Source organism: Procambarus clarkii, chromosome 21 (genome assembly GCF_040958095.1).
Source record: "Procambarus clarkii isolate CNS0578487 chromosome 21, FALCON_Pclarkii_2.0, whole genome shotgun sequence".
Taxonomy (NCBI): domain Eukaryota; kingdom Metazoa; phylum Arthropoda; class Malacostraca; order Decapoda; family Cambaridae; genus Procambarus; species Procambarus clarkii.
In genome coordinates, this window is record NC_091170.1 from 42,135,488 (window position 1) to 42,151,574 (window position 16,087).

At 39.0% G+C, this 16,087-nt stretch overlaps 1 protein-coding gene across 25 annotated transcripts in view; it reads right to left on the minus strand.

Moving 5' to 3' along the window:
* The window catches only part of LOC123760692 (nuclear receptor coactivator 2), a 562,651-nt gene that overhangs the window by 84,659 nt on the left and 461,905 nt on the right, over positions 1 to 16,087 (minus strand). For 19 of the 25 annotated variants that reach the window (XM_069328371.1, XM_069328357.1, XM_069328359.1 and 16 more), the window contains 4 exons: positions 10,189 to 10,362; positions 9,754 to 9,914; positions 6,641 to 6,896; positions 5,395 to 5,680 (listed from right to left, as the gene is read on the minus strand). In XM_069328371.1, coding sequence (XP_069184472.1) covers positions 5,395 to 5,680; positions 6,641 to 6,896; positions 9,754 to 9,914; positions 10,189 to 10,362 — 877 coding nt within the window. The remainder of the gene's footprint in view (positions 1 to 5,394; positions 5,681 to 6,640; positions 6,897 to 9,753; positions 9,915 to 10,188; positions 10,363 to 16,087) is intronic. The other 6 variants (XM_069328366.1, XM_069328354.1, XM_069328363.1 and 3 more) reach the window with 1 other exon arrangement.

The window sequence follows — 16,087 nt, forward strand, 5'->3', positions numbered from 1 at the left end:
GGTTTGGGGAAATACGAAACATTCCAAGTCCACTCTAAGACATTGTCCTTTTAAGAAGCTCTTGACAACCTGTGTCTCATGGTGACAATGTACTTTTTAATTGGCTTTCCAATCTAATTGAAGATGGGAGACAGAGGAGACAAAGTCAATCCACCAACTAGATTACTTGCTATGATACAAAAGAGAAAATGCATAATTAGCACCCATTATGAAAAATAATTACAAACACAGATTGCAAGTTATTCATCTGTCATCAATCAGATGGCTGACCACTCACTACTCCCACCACCACTAGATGGCACTACCACAATAAGGTCAAAGGAGCAGGCCACCCTCACTTGAAGTCAAGCTAACCAAATAGCATTTGCTAAGTCAGTATTCCAAAGTCGGGAAAGGAAGTGACCAAGGGGCCAGTCAATGAAGAGTGTTTATAATGATCAACACCCAGTTTTTTATCAAAGTTGCCACACAGGCCATTCCAGAAGTGATAGCTCCCAAATGATTAGTAGGAGCTCCTTTCTTGTGCAGCCTATGAATAACTCTGAAAGTAGGCCATGGGGAGCATTTTAAAGATCCAAACATTAAAACATGAGGCAGACTGCTGAATACCTGCACAGGGCTTCAAGGGAACAGCTTGCAGGCAAAACAGTCAAAGAACCTAAGAAACATGGTGCAAAACAGAAGAGAAAGGATGAAGAAATCCTTTAGGAGTCTAGTACATTGGTTTTGAACTGGGCATAGAAGACATCCCAAAACCATTAAGATAGATCTCCACTCTCACCACGAACACCACTCATTCTGTTATGCAGAAACCCCAAAAGGGGTCAAATGTACAACCAAAGGAAGAGCAAAAGTCTCATGAAAATAGACCACAATATGCCAGAGCTGCCAAATGTCCTGAACAAAGAAACTGAGACAAAATGGAGTGAGAAGCTACAAGCAAGGTACCCTGGGGCAAGCTGAAGGCAGGCTGAGAGCAAGGCCCCAACCAAAATCCATGCCCCCAGGGTTGAAGCAACTGACTGGAGTAACAATTATGAAAGGATGCAGAACCCAACAACGACTTCGCAGGCAAAGAAAAAATGCAGCCTTCCAGTGCTGAGACACGCAAAAGTCCAAAACCTGCCAGTACCCAACCAAAGCATGGAGGCAAGGAAAATCTCCCAAAGGTCAAAAATAAGAAACAAAGTCACCAGTTACCAAACATATCAAATGAGAATGCAAAGGTAACCAAGTGCAGGAAACCCACAACAAGTGCCTGAAAGCGCAGTCTAACAGGGGTCTCGGAAGCCAAACAGGCAAGGCCAAGAGAGCTAATTCCTGTCTATTCTTAGGAAACTTTATTGTTTCTCTGCTGTAAGCCTTAGCACACATTCACACTGCTGGGTCACTGTCAGAACATTGTTTGCTATCTGCCCATGATTAGTAGTTTCAATGACCTAGCAAGGAGTATCTGCCTGTTCTTTTTATGTCTCTGTGTTGCCTTTTTAGTAGCCACATGATTATTTATGAGTTTTCACTGGGATAGACAGCTAGAATAGTGTGCAGCTAGTTTCTTTTGGTCTTAATTTGTTGGATCCCAGATGATGTTTGGCAGCCTTCTGTGGCCAGTCCAGGGTCAAGTAAATATTTGTCGAGTGCACCTATTAATTGCTGGGCACTTGTCTTTGTAACTTGGCTTTTCACCTTCTGCAGGAAGCTCGATTTTGGTTTCACTTTCTTGTTGCCAACATGTTTAACAACTTCAGGCTCTCCATTCTAGTAGGTTCTCTTTGCGCTTCAGAATGCTCATCAGCTGGAGCCATTTTATCAGGTGATCAGGAAAATTACTAGTTTTGCATATTACCCACTAAATTTTCCTCTTCAGGATTTTTATCCCTGTGGATTTGTACTCTGCATCCACACTATTCATTTATTTTTCAGGTTATTTATTAACAGGGACAATTCACCCAGAATTTGTGCATCTTCTAGTGGGGTCAAGAACTGGATTGGAAGGGTGACAACCCTACAGTGATATATTGATAATCTGTCTTCAAGGTGCTCCATGTAGTTTATTCAAGATGCTGAGAATCTATTGAGGATTGGAGCACATTGGTGGTTATCACTAATCTCATTCCCCAAGTACCCCACATAAATTTAGTTAAATATTGTTTAGAAGCTAATTTAGCTTTCAATGTCTAAGACTTCTTGTTTGATGACAAAGTTCCCATTCATGGAGTATTTTCTGGGGTGCACACTATGATCTCACTCAACGTGGTACTTCCAAGAAGGCCTTGTTATTGGTTATAACCTATTTTCTCGTCCTGCTCCTCTTTTCCTTCTTGCAGAGGACTGGCATTCACTTTCACAATCTAAGTGTTCAAGGTTTTGCTCCAATCTTTGAATGTTGTGTTGTTTGAGTAGGCATGTACACACCATTATATACAGAACTGAGAAGATGGCTATGAATGATGGCTAAGTTTGTCTCAACATACACTCCAGCATAAGCCTTATACTTGCTTATCTTCAACATCATATGAATGAACTGATAGATGTGGCCAAGTTTAAAGAGAAGGAGGTCTATAATGGAAAGGAGAGCAAACTCCCTAAGAATCAGGGAGGGCTGAATATCATAGCAATCAAGCTACAAGAACATCACATTAGGCAGGCTTTAGGCATTATGTAGTTCAATTCAGAAAATTCCTATACAAGTGTCAAGGAAATCTTAAATGAGCCAGTTTGAGATTGCCTGTTGCTCATTTCCTAAAGTGTTACACAATGAGTGACGTTCTTGATATTAAGGCCCAGCAAATTGACTATACTTGTACTATCACTTTGTTCCCACCTTCAAAATTATCCCAATTTACTGCCGCGCCAGTCGTCAGAGCAGCCCTCCCCTCCCCGAGAGGGGGGACGCAGTAAATTGTGATAATTGCTTGTTTGCTTGTTTCCTTGGGATTGTAGGGAGTTTCTATCTCTGTTCGGTTTTTTGTTTTAGTTTCTTACCATGTGGCATTTGTTTTGTTATGCCTACCTTTCTGGGTGCCTAACCCCAGTCGATGGCAGATAAGGAACACCCCCAACCACAAGGGGGTTTTCCCAGGCTATTGCTCTCTGAAACCTCTCTGAAGGGGACAGGTTCTGGTGCTGGTCCCTGGTAGGTCTGAACTCCATAGCTAATGTCCCAGTCTAATATAACATACATTAGCCCGATAAGCTCCAGGAAGCCGTAGAGGCTCACCCAGATAATGGCATTCATTACATTCAATGCTGGTTTTTTTAGCCTGTTTTTGTGCTCATCTTTTTATCTTTGGTACTATTCTTATATTATGTCTTTGACCATTCCAAATTTTCTTCTTGTGGTTTACCTAGTTTGGATTCCATACTGGTGCTGCATATACTAGGATTAGCCTAATGTAAGGTGTTTATAGTACTGTATATGTATTTTGCTGGTGGTGGTGACTCACTCATAGAATTCTATCATGTTCATCAAGAATGCCTTGGCCCCTCTAAATCTATGCCATCTCTTAGTTACAAGGCTAGTTCTCTTCACATGTTCCATCATCCTCTTTCTGATTATCTTTCCCAATATGCATTCTTATATATCAAATGTTTATGGTGAATGACTAGCTCATTGGGTCCTGCCTCCAAGCTATTTGTATCTGGTGCATAATTTCTTGTCTTTTCACATTTTTTATACATTTGTTCTTGAAGCTGTGGATGGAGTTGGTTTCCGTTACTACTTATTTCAGTGTATTTCATTCGTTGTCCACCCTCACTGCACTTAAGTTTCCATACTGGCTCCTTTGCATTTCCAATGAACAAACACGAATATGTGACGAAAAAGTTGAATGACCCATCAGTATACAAATATACAAAGTTCAATAGTACATTGAAAAATATGGGGACACAACTGAACAGCTAATATAAAGAATTATTAACTCAAATAGTGATGAGTAACCAGATTATTGCCTGCTGATTAAACAAAACTGTTTACTGCTGTATGAAGAGGATTGGTCACTTGTTTACAGTACTAGATAACAAATTTTGCCTTTAACATTATCAAAATACAGAACTTGTTCTAAACATTTTATCTCCTAATAACAAATTTACACTAATCTATCTACAAATACATAGATTATAGGAGCCTCATCATCATCAGTAATTTCCTTGGTTCTTTCCACCTCATCAGAAATACGACTACTGGACTTGTTACATAATGTCACTCTACTAAAAATACAGTAATCATCCTTAAAAATCATATGCAATCAGGTTTTATTTGTTAAAACTGAGATGCTAAAGAGATTTGTATCTTCTAACAACTTACTGTTAAGAAAATAAAAATTTTGAGTAGCGATAAATTCTCGACACCATTTTCAACATATTCTGAATACTCCATGCGTGTGTTAGATTGTCTAGTTGAGCCTGCCAGGTAAATAAATGACATACATTTTTAGCAATGAATGATTAAGATTTCATTGTTAATCTCATAAAACACAATTTTTTCTTTGATAGAGCTTAACTGACAAGGAAGCAAAAGAAAGCACATACAGTACATTTCTTTTCCTTACACGATCATATATTACTTTAACTAAAGCTCTATTTGCCTATTAGTGTGAATCAGGCATCAGGTTACCTCACATAGTCAATTTAGATGAAGACAGCTGACAGGTACCATACTGAAGATGCCTTCTGCATCAGAGCAGCAAAAAAATAATGAGCACTGCTTATTTGTGATCATTTCATTTTATTTCTCAGATTATTTTCATTTTATTTCTACAAATTTTCAAAGTAGTTGCATATGACTTTTGAGTAAGGCTACAGTATTATTATTTTACAAAATTTGTACTGTAGCAAAAAAAATTATGAACTTGGTGCAACAAAATTTTCTTTGAAAGAAGCTTTATAAGACAGAAGTAGATAGGCCAAACTGACCTAGAAATGAAAAAAGGAGGGAGGCATTGGCTGTAACTCAGAAATGGGGATGGATTTAAGGGTGATAAGGTATGCAAGGATTTTTCCATGCCGTGGATAGGAATGTATACCAGTGTCCCACAACCAAACTACAATACAGCAAACCAAACCAATGTTAACTAACTACTGCAGGAAAAATCATGGGTTTTAAAAGAAAGATGTTTACTTTTCATTTATAAAAGTATATATAAGCTGCAATCAAAATCTCAAAGTAATAATTAATGAAAGGAGTGTATGTATGAGTAACTGTGAAATATGCAAAAAATACTACTACAATAGTACCTGCACTGTTAGAAAGTTGAATAAAAACCTTGAATCCCAAAAGTACAAGAAGAGTATACTTCTTTATTTTCCATAAAATCTACAATGCAGAAACCTTAGTTTTGCATCCATAAGATGCCTGAGTATAGGGTGATCAGAAAAGGCTATTCAGTATCTTACCTGTTATCTGCCCAGGTGCTGACATTGTTCGTTGAATACGATACTGTTGCTGCTGCTGCTGTTGTTGTTGCTGTTGTTGATAAATTAAAGGTGGTTGTCCTTGCTGTGGAGAGGAGGGAGGATAGGGGCCTGGGTCTCCTTGCCCAGTGGCCCCAGGCGTATGAGGACCCATACTTTGATAAGGTGACTGGCGTGAACTAGGACTCGGCACAGAACGCATGGAAGGTAACTGACCTGCACGCCCACCACCCGGAAACTGTCGACCACCATCATTTCTTATAAAGGACTGAAATCAATGAAATTAGTAGATGTAAGTTGCCACTTTCAATACTATTAACATGATAAAACTAAAAGTAGTTCCTTTTTAACATCTATATTGCTCTGCACTTCATATAATGCTGGCTTCACTTATGTGCTGTTGATCAACATCAGCAGGAGCTTAGTAGCTACTATGCTAAGATGGCTCTGGCAATGGTCTGCAGTTCTTGGAAAAGATATACACGTACCCCCATTAGCATCACCAAAACACTGCAATTATTAATTTAACTGAATAGAGAGGATAATTATCAGTGTTCATATTGCTATTTCATATACAGTTTAGTGTAACAGTTTGAAAAATAAGCAAGGCAAAAAATTTTGATGTTTGTGAAGCAACAGGGGCTACACTGGACTCCTTAAACTCTCCTTTCTGAAACTTGTAAGCATGCTGCCATTGCTGCATGCTTCAAAACAAGAAACTCAGTTTTCAATGGATATCACTTTTGAAGATTTAATTTAATTAAATTTATTTTGTAACTGCACATTATGGCGACCTATGGCAGCCATGGCCATTATGTAGGCATTAACAAATATTTAATCTCAAACTGCAAATGCAATTTACTTACATAAAAGTTTAATATATTTCTAATATATACACACACACACACACACACCCATTACATTGTATGCCATATTTCCTTAACATATAATATAATGTGAATATATTATTATATGAGGTTTCAAGTGGCAGGTTAACTTCTGGATCTGCCATAAAAGCTGAAAGCAAGTACTTTTGCATGAAATATAGCTTAAAATGACTAGGTATTTAAAAAATGTTTTCATACTGTAACAAAATAATAAAATTCTAATAGATCTTAACTTTTATAACTATAAACTGGTTTACATACTTTGAGATAAGTATATAACTTCTTTATCAAAGCTGGCATACAGTATTACAACTAACTTTATGACAAAATTAAAAACTCACAGAAAGTTGTGCATTCAGCATCGGGTTCTGGGACATTAGTGATGGCCGCTGTTGCGGACTCGGAGATGACCACGCCGGACTTTGCTGACCAGGAGGTACTTGTACCCCAGGCGTGCCTGGCGTGCCAGGACCTGTGGGGGACATTTGAGGGAGTGGCTGACCTCCTGGTTGATAGCCTGGCGGAACTGGGGACCCCTGGGATAATCTTGGAGATAGTTGCGGGCCTTGTGCTCCCTGGTATCCACCCATCTGCCCACTGTTGTTTATTTGACCAAGAAAATAAAAGAATAAGATAATCGAGTAGATTGTTGTACAGTATTATTAATGTCAGATTTTAAACATACAGTTCCCAAAACTTTTAAAGTACTGTCTTTGCTTGATAATCAAAATTATATGGGCCTTCTTCCATTTGAGTTAGTCAGACATTCCAAAAATTAACAATTTTGAATTTATTCAGGTTTTTGTTGAATAGAAATCTCAGCAACACAAATTTTTAGTAGAGTTGAGCACTCAAAAACTGAAACTCAAATTTATTTGGATTACCCAAAGACTTGGGTTACCAAAATTCGAATTACCGAGCTCTTTCACTATGAATATAGGTAAAATATTCATGACATTTCCAGAGAAAACACCTCATTAGCAATTTTAAATGCAGCTTAGTGAACCGTATAAACATTCATCTCCTACACAGCTTAGAACACAATAAGAGTATTCCGCTCCAAACACAGCTTAGCCTTATGACAATGCCCAAGTGAAATCAGATTAACTTAAAAAGTTCTTTTGATTAATCAGTAAATGAGCAAAAATGAACTACCACACACTGTTGTGACATGCCTAGCTAGACAACAATTAACACTTCAGTCGGAGCCCCATTGATGTCAATAGGTTTAGGGACCTACACCCATACTGACTAGCCGGTGGCTAAGCGGACATAACACTGGACGTGTGATGCTGTGGTCCCGGGTTCGATCCCGGGCGCCGGCGAGAAACGATGGGCAGAGTTTCTTTCACCCTGATGCCCCTGTTACCTAGCAGTAAATAGGTACCTGGGAGTTAGTCAGCTGTCACGGGCTGCTTCCTGAGGGTGGAGGCCTGGTCGAGGACCGTGCCGTGGGAACACTAAAGCCCCGAAATCATCTCATGATAACCTCAAGATAGCCATAAGGAAAATATTGTTGACTAGCCAGGAAAGCTATTACCATTACCAACATAACTGGAGACTTTCAAGAAAAGCTAGCATTTCAAGCAAAATCTTATTGTTTTACCAGTCAATACTTTTGATAATTCATGCCCTCTGGGAAATGCAATTCTTGAGGGAAAGGCCACTTTTACAGTTATTTTCAATGCTGTTAAATGATTCAATTTTAAAGGAATACCTGAAACATGCTAAAGAATTATGCATGCTTCTATGGTTATTAGAAAATTAAGAAGTCACCACAGGCTTTCAAAGAGAAACAAGAATGTGTGAAAAAAATAATGTTGCACTCTGTGAGGTTGCAAATTTAACACTAGTAAGTAAGCAATAAAAAAAAAGCGTTGAATGTAATGAAACACCATTTTCTGGGTGAGACCCGGAGGCTCCCCAGAGCTTATCCAGGCTGATATGCTAATGTCAGACTTTGGCATCAGTCATGCGTATGGAGTTCTGTGGGCCTACCACGCCCACAGAACTGGGACCAGGGACCACAAGCCAGAACCTAGCCCCCTCAGAGAGGCATGGGGAGCAATGGCCTATAGAAACCCCCATGTGGTTGGAAGCATTCCATGTCTGCCATCGACCGGGTCAGGCACCCAGAAAGGTAAGCATCCCAAAACAAACCCCTATTCTGGTGAAAATTGCTACCAAAAGCCGAACAAGAGGATAGAACTCCCCAAAAAGAAACAAGCAAACGAGCATGACGTCACACGTCGCCGTGCCACTTTCTGTGCAGCTCCCCCCTCCCCTTCCAGAGAGGGGGGAGCTGTACAGACCACAGCTGTACAGCTGAGGGAGGCCAGGCTCTGGCTCGTGGTCCCCGGTAGGCCCACAGAACTCCATACACATGACTGATGCCAAAGTCTGACATTAGCATATCAGCCTGGATAAGCTCCGGGGAGCCGACAGGGCTCCCCCCAGAAAAATCAACAGAGGAAGGAATACACCCTTTTTACCCTCCCCATAGATGGGTTTTTGTGGGTGACAGACCAACCAGTGTGCTAATTAAATGTTCAGTGCTTGATAACTGTGCAACTGATCCATATAAATATATCCTTAAACCTTTTGTGTTTCCCATAAAAGCACAACACTGGGAGAAGTAATGTGGGTTTCTTTTCTCCTACTGATCGTTCTGTTCCTTGGTTTATCCAACTCCACAATGCCAATTAAAAAGCTATTTTTTTCCTTTTCTTTGCCTTCCTTCCACTTCATGTGTCTGTTTTTACTACTATTACATGAGCCTCACTTTCGAGTCCTGCATTTTTCCTTTAACTTATGCCTGGTGCATACATACTAAGCCAATTCTTAATATACCTACATAGACTTCTGTGTAGGTATACCTACATACCTACATAGATAGTTCCTCAGAATTTGAAATTCTTTAGAAAATGCTTCAGGTGTATCTTCAAAGCTTTGACTGGAAGGAAACTGAAATCGCTGCGGGTAAATGCTACACACAGTCATGCTCTCGGTAAAAAAGAAGTCCTATAGGGAATAAAGTATCAAGATGCAGATAAATAAAAGCAAAACACTGAAATTTATAGAAAACATTTACTGGCACATAATTCTGCTGAAAGTGAGCTAAAAGACTGCTGCAACACATGCAAGTTTTAAACGGCAATTGTGATTGTTCTTTACAGCAACACCTACTCAGAACTGCCCCTTGAATTCAAGTAATTAAATGCATCCGACTCAAGATTTCTGGCAATGTTAATACGAAGTATTACAGTCAAAAATATAAATTTATCTACTAATAAAAAAGCTAAATATTTCTTCCACCTTTAGGAAGTGACACTTTATTTTATGGTTAAAAACTCTTGTAGTTTACTGTAACCCATTAAAAGTATGTGGATTTGATGGGCATTATATATGCAAATATTTAGAGATACAACAATAAAGGTTTTATCTGTGCCTGTACCTATTGCTGTACTGCTGATTTGGAAGGGGAGAAGTTGTCTGACCATGTGGAGAGAAAGGGGGTTGGGGAATACGCTGGCCAGGAGAAATCTGTCCACCACCCCCTAATGGTGAATTGAGCAGGTTGTAGTTTGGAGATGTCTGAGACTCTGCTACATTACGCTGAAATTATCAAGAATAGAAGTCGTCGGAATTAGTAATAAACTTGTTAATATAAGGATCTTCAGTGAATGCATTTTGCTCTTTCATTTAACAAAAAATCATTAATACTTTCCAGTTACTGACATATAAATTTAAAAATGACATCCACTTAAGCCTCAATCCAGTTTTACCAACCAATTGCCCACATCATCATAAAAAACAACCCCAGTTTGAAGTAAGTCCCCTTACAATCAAGGCTGTTGATTAAAGGGGAAAGAGGCCCTAGCTAGACTACCTGGAGAGTGACATTCACATTTGGCGCAACGGTGTTATTAAAGAGGTCATCCATGTTCTGATAAGAAGTTGGTGGAGGCTGAGCCACATCTGAGGTGTTGGACGGGACTAACACCTGTTGCTGTTGATGTTGTAGGAGCCGTTTTCTCGTCTCTTGCTGTCGTATCAAATGACGCTGAAAGTGTCATCAAAGGTACATTATTGTGAAAACTTTAAATTTAAAATACTGGTAATTAAATTAAGCTTATCAGTACTGTCTGTAAACTACTCATAAACTATTATTATTAACAATGGTAAATTAAATTAACTAGTCTCTACTAAAAAAAAAATATTTTAAATTGCTTACTAAAATTGGAAATACGGTAATTAAATTATCTGACTGCTCTGAGCAGTCACCTTTATTGAACCTTAAACTTCATTTTATTTAGTTTGTTAATTTTTCAAGATTGAGCAAATTTAATACAGAAACTAATCTAATGTCTGTGAGACAGCAATCTATGAAGTTAACTTATGGATAATGATTATGTGACTAAAAATAATCCCCTATCTGTGCATTATATTAATATTTTATAAGCAAAATGTGTGTATCCTGTCAGAGGTGCCTCCCATTTTTGAGAGATCAAAATTGGAATATGCAGCAGTTGTATGGTGCCTATATCTCCAGAAACACATCAATAAACTGGAAAAGATGTAAAGGCATGCTACAAAATGTCTTCTGGAACTATGAGTCACAATAGCATGGCTGAAGATACGAAGAATAAACCACACACCAGAAGATGAGGAGACGACGAAGTTTTGATTCATCCTAGACCATTATCAAGTTGATATATCACAATCGACTTGATACTGGTCCAGGACGGACTGAAACAGTCGTCATCTCATCCTCTTGTGACGTGTTTTTTACCTCAATCATTCCTATTTTTATCTACATAGTCTTTCTAGTCATTTTTTAGATATGGTGGGATGTTTAAGTTGTTGTACAATTTGTTTTCTATGCCTATAGAGGGAATGCTATTCTCTTTCCACTCTACTTATTTTTCTCTTTTTTTCATAGTGGTATGCGACTTGAGCATATTTCTAATGCCATTGTGCCTATTTGATTGAGGCACTGATTTAGGTTTTCATTATCTAGATGTTCTTTCCAGCTTATTTATGTAAGGCCTTAGTTTATTGTTTCCCATTTAATCAGTTTATTATTAAAAATGAGCTTACTAAATTTTCTCCTCTTGCATTAGAGACTGGATCCGCAAATATATTGCCCATACTTCTCTGAACTTTGATTAGGGTGTGATCTGGACTGGCACGTATTTGTAATCATTATGTTCATAGCCGGTTCATCATTGTAAAAATTAGGTTTAGAATGTATAAGAAAAATCTGTCACACCTCTGTACGAGGTCATTTATATGTGACTTTATTTAGGCTGCTTCCTGGAATATTCTCTGAAATAACTATATTTTACTATATTTACAGCATTTTTTCATTTGAGCCATCATGTTAAAGTAACCAGGCAAGATGATGTTTGGGGAAGAGGTTGTGAGGTTTCTAAGCATTATTCTGTTTTCATTATTTGCTCCTTAAACTGCTAAAGATTTACATCTGGTGACTTATATACAAGGACAATAATCACAATTAAGATTTCTGTTTTGATTATCAGCAATTCCTAAATATTGTTTGTGGTCCTTAACAGCTCAGTGCATCTTTGTTGTACAGGCTGAACCGTCCCTGTAGCAAGTGTTTCCTTTCACATCTTAATTTTCAGCGGTGTGTTGTGCACACCATACTCATCCTGTGAGCGGTGTGTTGTACACCCCATACTCATCCTGTAAAAAGATTATACAGTACTCATGTATCCATATTTCACTATTATAGTAGTCCTTTATATGAGTTTCAGTTAGGGTTGCCAACATTGCAATTTCCCTCATTTAGAAGGCAAGTTATAAAATAAAATGAATTATGTTTTGCATGTTTTGACACCCTGAATGTTGGCAAATATGGATGATGTCATCGCATTTATGGAAGTACTGGTTATTTTACTTGGTGTTAATATTTGTGGTTCTGGTAAGGTGCCATGGTACTTATGTCCTGTCTAGAGCATTGACTGAATTGGTGATAATTTTTTGTCATTTCTAGCTATTCTTGAGGTTATCTCGAGATGATTTCGTAGCTTTAGTGTCCCTACAGCCCGGTCCTCGACCAGGCCTCCACCTCCAGGAAGCAGCCCGTGACAGCTGACTAACACCCAGGTACCTATTTTACTGCTAGGTAACAGGGGCTTAGGGTGAAAGAAACTCTGCCCATTGTTTCTCGCCGGCGCCCGGGATCGAACCTGGGACCACAGGATCACAAGTCCAACGTGCTGTCCGCTCAGCCGACCGGCTCCCAATTCTTCTCCTCTCTCTTACTAAGAAGTCTCCCTTGTATGTAGAACTGTTGCTGTTTTTATAATGCCATTCTTTTAGTTATATTCACCTGATTCCTCTTGTATGAAAAGCTGGGCAGTCTGTAATAGCAGTCTTTCTTTTTAGTGAACTTTTACATATTTCTGGGAGAAAAAAATTGCAACTTTGGAACAATTACCTATGCTAAGAATATTTCTATATTTTCCTGGGTGATTCTATTTGCATGTTCCATTCGTTCTTCCCAATGGTTCATATTTACATATACTGTATGCCACATTTATAATATCAACAGGGTTTTGAGTTTTTGTTCTGTTTGTTTCTCTTGGTCAGTCTGTACCGAGTCTGTCTGCACCGAGTCTGTCTGCACTACACCGTGTACTGACTCTTTGCTGACAGTTTTGAGACTGCAAGACTGACAATTCTGAGTATGCAGCTGTGAGGAGTTTTCCTATCCTCCATAGAAAAATAATTTTTAATAATTTTTGCTATCTTCAAGAAGAATGAGTTACCCTGAATCTGGAGTCTAGAATCTGGATAGGGTCTCAGCTCTTCTATTTCCCGAGCTTGGCCTCAGCTTGTGATAACTTTGTCCAACAAGCTATTGCTTGCAACTGCCCGTAGGTCCACACATCCACTACAGCCTGGTTGGTCCGGTACTTCTAGCAAGAACTTGTCTAATTGTTTCTTGAAGACCACCACCTTTGTTCCAGCAATATTTGTAATGCTTGTGGACCTTTGATGTTCAGACAGTACTCTCTGATTGTACCAATGGCACCTTTACTTCTCACTGGTTTTATTCTACATTTCCTTCCGTACCTTTGTTCCAGTATATTGTTATTCTACTCTGCAAATTTGGGACTTGGCCTTCCAATATCTTCCATGTATACTGAATATTATTTGATACCTCTCTTGTCTTCTTTCCAGAGAGTACATCTTGAGAGTTTTGAGATGGTCCCATTTCTTTAGGTGGTTTATCGTGCCTATGCGTGCCATTAATATTCTCTGTTTTCTCTCTATTTCAGATATCTTTCCTGCTCTGAAAGGGGAAGCGAGTATTGAGCAGTACTCTAGACGGGACAGAGTATTCAAAAATTCGTAAATCCTGGATTGTACCTGAATGGGGTTGTGGAAGTTCTACTTTCCAAGCCTACCCTGGGGACAGGCTTGACTTGTGAGAGCTTAGTCCAACAGGCTGTTGTTTGGCATGGCCCGCAGGCCCACATATCTACCACAGCCCGGTTAATCCGACACTTGAAGAATACTATCTAGTTTTCTCTTTAAGATGTGTTTAAGCACCCTAGCAAGTGTTTGCTAGGGTGCTTAAAGAATGCAAAGAGGAGCTTTGTGACCCACTGTCAACCATATTTAATAAATCAATAGAGTCAGGCAGAGTGCCAGAGTTTTGGAAAGTTGCTAATGTGATACCAGTTTTTAAGAAAGGAGATAGATCACTTGCGTCTAACTATCGACCAATTAGCCTAACGTCTATTGTGGGAAAGTTACTCGAATCTATAATAGCAAATAAAATTCGTCTTCATCTTGAAAAACATAAATTAATAATTGAGTCGCAACATGGTTTTATAAATGGCCGTTCATGTTTAACAAATTTGTTATCTTTTTATTCTAGCATTGTTGAGGCAGTTGATAGTGGTAAGGATTGCGATGTTGTATACCTTGACTTTAGCAAAGCTTTTGATACAGTGCCACATGAAAGACTGATTAAAAAAATAGAGTCTCATGGTATTGGGGGTGCTATATTAAGCTGGATTAGGGCATGGCTATACCAAAGGAAACAGAGAGTTAGTATAAATGGAATCAAGTCAGAGTGGGAAAATGTTGTAAGTGGAGTGCCTCAAGGCTCTGTCCTGGGACCTCTGTTGTTTATAATATATATAAATGATTTAGATTCAGGTTTGAGTAGCAACATTTGCAAATTTGCCGATGATACGAAAATCGGTAGGGAAATTAATTCGGAGGAGGACTCACTATCACTTCAAGTTGATCTAGATAGGGTTTTGAAATGGTCAAAGGATTGGCAGATGCAGTTTAATGCTGATAAATGTAAAGTTCTGAGGTTAGGTAATGATGATAGAGTTACAAGATACGAGCTAGATGGTGTTGTGATTGCGAAGTCGGATTGCGAAAGGGATCTGGGAGTTATGATTAGTAAGAATTTAAAACAAAAGGATCAATGCATAAATGTTCGTAATAAGGCAAATCGGACACTTGGATTTATTGATCGCAGCGTTGGTAGCGAGACACCTGGTGTGGTTCTCGAGCTATATCTTGCTCTGGTTGGGCCCCATTTGGATTGTGCAGTTCAGTTTTGGTCGCCGTATTGTGGAATGGATGTGAATTCACTTGGGCGTGTCCAGCGTGGGATGACTGAGTTGGTTCCCCAAGTTAGAGATCTTTCATGTGAAGAAAGATTAACGGGGCTTAAGTTGCATTCGCTGGAAAGGCGAAGAGTTGGGGGTGACATGATGGAGGTTTGCAGGTGGATGAATGGACATAACCGGGGGGATATTAATGGGGTATTAAAGGTATCAGCACGGGACAGAGCGCGAGGCGGTGGATATAAATTGGATAAGTTTAGATTTAGGAAAGACTTGGGTAAATACTGGTTCAGTAACAGGGTTGTTGATTTGTGGAACCAATTGCCGCGTAACATTGTGGAGGTGGGGTCCCTCGATTGTTTCAAGCACGGGTTGGACAAGTATATGAGTGGGATTGGGTGGTTATAGAATAGGAGCTGCCTCGTATGGGCCAATAGGCCTTCTGCAGTTACCTTTGTTCTTATGTTCTTATGTTCTTATGTCCACGTTTGTTCCGATAATATTCCTTTTACTCACTGGGAGTATGTTGAACAACCATGGACCTCTGATATTTCATGCAGAAACATTAGAGGATAAGCATTAGAAATTTCACAAATCCAGTATAGTTTGTCAATTCTGTTTTTTTCATAAATACTCTGGAAGATTGACACATTTAGTCTGTGACTGCAGAACATAATTGGTAATAATGTACTTAGGATACACTACCTTGATCTTGTATGTCACGCAAGCTAATTTTTTTTATTAATTTTACCACAACTATTAAAGATAGCATCCTATGATTTGGTGACTTCAACTCTTTGCCAAGGCAGGGCTTAGCAAGGCAGGTCTAGGCAAGACTAGGCAAGGCAGGGCTAGGTGAGGCAGGACTAGGCAAGGCAGGACTAGGCAAGGCAGGGCTAGGTGAAGAAGAGCTAATAAAGCAGGGCTGGCCAAGCATTGCGAGGAGTTAGTTCTTAGGTTGAACCGATCTTGCTACTATCAGCCAGAGTATTTTGAGAGTACAGTGTTTTTATTTTGTTTCTATTTTTCAATATTTAAATATTTTAGCCTTGTCCACTGTCTGCAGTCACTAAACCCCCTTCAGCTCTTAAACAGAGGGTTTACAGTGTATAATTAATCTATCATTATTATACAAGTTTTAGTTAATTATAAGAGTGTAAGTCA